Source organism: Ostrinia furnacalis, unplaced genomic scaffold (assembly GCF_004193835.3).
Source record: "Ostrinia furnacalis isolate ACB-3 unplaced genomic scaffold, ASM419383v2 OfSCF6043, whole genome shotgun sequence".
Lineage (NCBI taxonomy): Eukaryota > Metazoa > Arthropoda > Insecta > Lepidoptera > Crambidae > Ostrinia > Ostrinia furnacalis.
Window position 1 is genome coordinate 1 of NW_021136282.1, and position 6,546 is coordinate 6,546.

General features: G+C 35.8%; 1 protein-coding gene and 1 pseudogene across 1 annotated transcript; one reads left to right on the forward strand and one right to left on the reverse strand.

Moving 5' to 3' along the window:
• The first annotated feature begins 171 nt into the window (after positions 1-171).
• On the forward strand, positions 172-2,512 carry LOC114361874 (uncharacterized). Its single transcript, XM_028317088.1, has 6 exons — positions 172-221; positions 335-467; positions 764-945; positions 1,259-1,323; positions 1,474-1,578; positions 2,163-2,512. Exons 1-6 carry the CDS (start codon positions 172-174, stop codon positions 2,489-2,491), a joined length of 864 nt encoding a protein of 287 aa, XP_028172889.1. The 3' UTR covers positions 2,492-2,512.
• Positions 2,513-2,621: 109 nt separating this feature from the next.
• LOC114361875 (putative nuclease HARBI1) lies at positions 2,622-6,308 on the reverse strand (annotated as a pseudogene).
• Positions 6,309-6,546: the final 238 nt, after the last annotated feature.

Genomic DNA, 6,546 nt, shown 5'->3' on the forward strand with positions numbered 1-6,546 from the left:
AAAGACATTCACATTCAGTGTTCTTAATGAAAGAGGCTGTCTATCAACTTTGTGCTGGTTATAATCTATCAAACGCGCCATGTTGAAAATTATTGTGCGAGTTTGCAGAAGTTTTTGGCGCGCATTGCATATTTTTTGTTACCTATTATTGAATATTGTCAAATAATAAAAATGAAGACAAGTTCGTCGCAATTTGTAATGATGGTTACATTTATGGAGCAGTAAGTGGAATTTATTTTATTTGGTGTTTAGCTAGCTTAGATTTTTAACATCGCAGAAATAAAACTTGCATCGAATAAATATTTTTCTTTCTTTCTTCGTTTTGTCTTTATAGGCATGGAGACCTCACCAAGCCTACCAGTAACGCAAGAGGTAGATTAAATAATCTCAAACATTGGGAGGACCTGACATTGCTTCTAAACAGTGATGGTGTGGGGGATAGCAAAACTACTGAGAAGTGGAAGAAGGTTAGTTAAAATGCTGAACTGTTTTAACTATTACAAGGACGCGGTTCTAATAAAATGTTGGCTTCTTTGCATGATTTATTTATTTATTAATTCATACATTGCAATTAAATACATATTATTATTATTACATTAAGAATCTTAAAACTAGTAACAACTTGCTTAATGTATAAGTACTATGCACACCCGGTTGGGTTCAGCAATCCACTTCAATACAATATTATATTATTACCTATTACACTTATATTATCTTACTATTTTATTTATTATTATACCAACATTTATATTTATTATTTAAGGTTTGGTGCGACCTTAAAAATAATACCAAACGGAAGGCTGCACGTCTGCACAGAGCAGCTACTGGGACTGGTGGTGGGCCAGCAGTATTTGCAAAACTGACAGATTTAGAACTAAGAGTTCTAAATCTCATCGGTGTTCAAGTGGCTACGGGCTTGGCAATAGAAGAAGCTGGGTTGACACAGTTTTATACTTCTTTACATATTACTATACAATAACTAACATCTAAACTATAAAACTAAACTAAAAAAAACTATAATATACACTAACATTAACTGCTAGTACTTACATAACTTAAAACTTTATTTCCTAGTGTTTCATAAATTGTATTTTCTTACAGGAGATTCCTAATCAGCCCAATTCCACCAATGACTCTGTGCAAGACACACAAACATCACGTCAAATTGTGGAGTGTAAGTTGCTCATAGCAGAATACTATTACATTTATGATTAAGTTGTTATGTTGTCACGATATATTATTTATTTTTTTACTTTAGCTCAGCAATTGAGCGACGAGCCAACTTCAGAATCACTGCTGAGAGCAATTTCATCTCCACCGCTTGTATTTATTGAAGAAGATATTTAAAGTAAGATATAAAGTATTTTTTCTAGATAAATAAGCAAATTAATTTAGAAATATTACATTATTATCAATAAAATCGCGCCTAAATTGAAGTGTAGGTACTCAGCAAGTATGTATTTTCTATTCTAGACATCCAACCTAATTGGAATGAGCCAGGGCCATCACAAATTATTACCCCAGCACAGTCGACACCTCCTACTGCATCTCTTTCTTTTACGGAGGAGCAATTAGAAGGTAAGAAATAACTCTTTAAAGGGCTCTTCAGATTGTCAACTAATGATATTAATAATAATAATAAGAATTTATGGACTTGGAGTAAAAATAAACCTAGAAAGTAATAATAATATTAAAAATATATGTAATTAGTTACATGATTTAAAACTAAACATAACAAGTTCCTAAAACATTACAATCTAACTTATTCTAATAACTTAATCTAAATGTAACTTATTCTAATTACTTAATCTAAATCTAACTTACTATAATTAAAAAAAACTAAACATAACAAGTATATGGCTTCCTAAAACATTACAATCTAACTTTTTCTAATTACTTAATCTAAATGTAACTTATTCTAATTACTTAATCTAAATCTAACTTACTATAATTAAAAAAAAACTAAACATAACAAGTATATGGCTTCCTAAAACATTACAATCTAACTTTTTCTAATTACTTAATCTAAATGTAACTTATTCTAATTACCTACTTAATCTAAATCTGACTTATTCTAAATCTAACTTATTCTAATTACTGATTCTAAATCTAACTTATTATAATTACGGTTTAACTAAAATAACTTTTATTTTTCTTTCTAGAGACGGACTTGTTCTCCCCAACCAGACCATCACAAGCCCGCATAGCTTCAGCTGTTCGAACTCCTCCTCGTGGTGTAAGAGGCAGAATTCGAGGGTCACCTCATAGACGGCGAGCGCGGTCAGTACGCGCAGAGCAAGCCGCTCACCACTTCCTTCAGGTTGATGCACATTGGAGGAGTTTGAAAAGGCAACAGCATGAAGACATGATGGCATTGAGAAGAGAGGCAAATAGAATCAGGCAGATGGAGGTGCAGACTCAAATGGAGTGGCAAGCTATAGGCCACAGAGCTCTTAATCTTTTAGAGAAAATAGTTGATAAGTTTTGTTAAATAATATATTTTTATACACAATTTACTTATGGCTTTTAACTCATATTGAAATGGCAAAATTAGTTTAATAGTTTAATGACCAATATTTAAAAAAAAAAATCTAAATTAAAACTATAGGATACGTATAAAATTAAAAGTGTTGAAGTCTTCTAACTAATTGTTCCCTTAGAGCCCTTCCCCTGATTAAGTCAGATGTTGAACCTCCTATTTGACTCTCTGTGGGTCCTTCTTCATTGAGCCCGTTGTACTCTTCTCCATTATGTTCCAATCCTAGAAAGTAGTGTAATATAAATTATTTAATACATATATGCACACTTATGCTATTGAAAGATTTGTGGTATTTGTTACCATACCAGTGATGTCCTCATCTTCTTCTACAACATTATAATCAAGACCAATGTTATGGAGAACGCAGCAGGCTTGAATTATTCTGGCACATTTAAGAGGCTTGTAGTGCAGCACTCTATCTTTGTTTAGACAGCGCCATCGATTCTTTAGCCTCCCAAATGTATTTTCTATGACAACTCTGGCTGCTACATGCCTTTGATTGTAATTAGCTTCTGGTGTGTTTGGAGCAGCACCTAAAATCGGGGTCATCAACCACGGCCGTTGGGGATAACCAGAGTCTCCTAAAATTATAACCGTCTTTTAGTTAAATCATTGCCCAAAGTGTAATTATACAATGGTGTTCAAATTATATTTTACTAGCGTTCAGCCCGTGGCTTCGCCCGGTTGGAATTTTGTCTGTTACAGAAAAACTTATCGCTTGCGTCCCTCTTTCAAAAACCGGGATAAAAACTATCCTATGTCCTTTCCCGGGATTCAAACTATCTCTATGCCAAATTTCATAAAAATCGGTTCAGTGGTTTAGGCGTGAAAGCAAGACACACACAGACAGTTTCTTTCGCATTTATAATATTAATATAGAAGTATAGATTATGGCGAACTTACCTAAAAGCCACGCTATTTCCCGATTTCGATGCATCAATTGCACATAATTATTGATTTTGCTATTCTCCCATATAAAAGAGTCATGATTGGCACCTCCAAATTTGGCATTTACATTAATAATTCGATATTGGTCATCACATAATTATCTGTAATTTCAAAGAAATAAATAATCAGTTACAAGTTGAAGTCATTGGTTGAAGTGTTACATTTTAAGAAAGTAAAAATAGCTCAAATTTCTTTACCATTTGTACATTAATCGAATGATAGTGCTTGCGGCAGTAATAAAGATGTTCTTCACTTTTAGGAGGTCCAGAAATTCTAAAATGACTACAGTCAATGCAGCCAATTACTCCAGGTATTCTATATTTCTCATAAAACCTGAAATATTTAAATACGTACACTTTTCAACGTTTGATTTCTTCTTCTTCTTCTTCTTTTATTGATGGCGATGAACTTGTGCTTTTTCGCCACTGTTCCGCCAATGTCACGTGCGCAGCTTTTACACAGTGATAGAGACAAATAAAATAAAATAAAATAAAATAATTTAACTATACAAGACTAAGCGAACTTATCGACCTAAAACAAAAAAGACATCACAAATCACAATCACGACAAGACAACACAAAAAAGACGAAACACACAAAAATTTTGTACAGCAGGGGTTGGGGAAAGGGTTGAGGGGTGGGGGTGCTTTGAAACGAAAGAAAAAAAGAAAAAAAAAATGGTTTGTGAGGACGGAGATTTAGTGGCATCTGCGTAGGACTTGCGGACTGGTTGGAATTGGGAGGAGGCCTCAGAGTAAGAAATATTGTCCTGAGACATAGTTATTTTAATTGCCTTTTGGCGGGAATGCTCTGGACAGGACTTGTTGACCGCAAAATGTGGGCCTAAGCAATTGACACAAGTTGCTTTACCTTCCGAGACGTCGCATTCTTCTGCTGGGTGGGGTTGAGTGCACCGATAGCATCTGGGTTTCGACCTACATTGTGCCTTCACATGGCCAAATCGGCAACAGTTAAGGCATTGAATTGTTGGAAGCTGGTACGTCTCAACTGGAATCGAATTGTGGCAACAGAAGACTCTTTGAGGAAGAACTTGACCCTTGAAAGTCACCACAACGGTTTGTGTGGGGACCCAGGATGACTGACCGTCTCTAACCTGCTTCCGGTTGAGGCGGCGGGCCTTCAAAAGAATGCCGCAACCGTCTGGTGTTGTCAAATTTTCTGCGAGCTCCTCCATGGTCCAGTCAGTGGGGATGTTCCTGATGAGACCCATGCGGGTCACGTTATAAGTCGGTATCGAGGCAACGTATTTGTACAACGGAAGAATTTCGTTATTCAGGAAATTGTTAGCTGCGCTGGGTGAAACAAATTCGACTGAAATTCTGTTTCTTCCGATTTTTTTAACTCCGTCCAAAACTATACCCTGGATTCTGTTGGTAACCAGAAACTTACCAAATCTCATTGGTTGGATGAATACTGGGGAAGAGGGATCAGTTTCCATATGAGACACGTGGACTAGGAACGGGCCTTTGTCTTGGTCGCTATATGTTTTGGGGGCAATGACAAGGGAGGGGTGAGTGTACACCTGTTGGTTGATTTGAGGTAAGGAACCATCCGTGTTGGTTCTTTTAGCTGGCTCGGAATCGCCTGTCGTGTCAAGACGGCGTTTGGTAGCCGATTGTGAAAATAATGGCTGGGATAATTCCATTGGGGCGGCCTGGTCTGGGGGATCAGGCGGGTCGGGAGGTATGACATCCATGCTGATTTACTTTACTTACCAAAAATACACGAAAGTTAATATACCACCACCTTAGTTTTATTAATAAATAAGCTTAGAATAAGATTACTGTAGAAAACCACACTAAAATTTTCAAAATAAACGAAAATTTCCGACACACGTGTAGCCACTGACACTCGCGAGACGGAACTCTCACGTTTGATTTGATTCTGTGATTATGTGACATTGACATTCAATGTCACTATGACAACAGCTCATTGGTATACCCACAGATCCATATCTGTGGGTATACCATAGTTTACCATACTATTATTTAAAAGTTTTATGCTGCGTTTACACTGCGCGGAAATTAGCCAAGTCAAGTCAAAAAAACAGAGGAGTGGGGATGAAATTCATTCATTTTTTCATTCCCACTCCTCTGTTTTTTTGACTTGACTCGGCTAATTTCCGCATAGTGTAAAAGCAGCATTAGATTTTTCAGTACCTTTGACTTATCGCTTGTCTAGCAGATGGAGTGTTGGGAAATTTAATAATTTTGATATTATATCCTTATGTGTCAAAGCTTTGGTAACTTCTTCGATGTAAACACTGCACATTTTTTGCGATATATTTTTTGCAACTCCCACTGGCCTCTGGTAGGATCCAGTTGCATAAAAAAATAGTGCAGTTAATACCTAAAAATAAAGTTTAACTAAGTTATGGTATTGTTAAAAGTCGGTAGGTCTATCTATTCTAATAAATAAAACACTGGATACATAATTTGCACATTAAAATCACAGATGAGAGAGTATAACGATACCGATATTTTAACGTGTGTGCCTTATGGCCATAACCTTAGAACTTAGAAGAAAGAGTGTGTCAAACAAATCTGATAAATTACCTTATCTTCCAAGGTTACACGTTGAGTTGATTTTAATTCCCCAATTTCATGTAATTCTTGGCAAAGTGATCTAACGGCTTGCTTCGGAAGCCGATATCTATTTCTAAATTCGACTTCCGGAAGAGTTCTTAAATCATTGTACGTGCGAGCATTTGCACGAACAGTGGCCATGCGATCACGCTGATCTTGGGCTCCAGCGGCCTCAATCATGTTCCACATATAAAATAAACGTGAATGTGATGCCATCGTCATCGACTTCCATATAGGTACAATAGGGAAACTAATATTTTTTTATTATTAAATTTTACAACAAATAAAATTTGGCGCGCAAAATCTAAAATAAATGTCAGCCTCAGTTTTTTTTAAATCTTCACATCCCTGCGGCCTGTGCCACAGATTATACTTAAATTTAAAAATAAACCTACAGCAACTGATTATCTGATTTATTTTATTTATACCTACATCAATAAAAATATTTGATTTA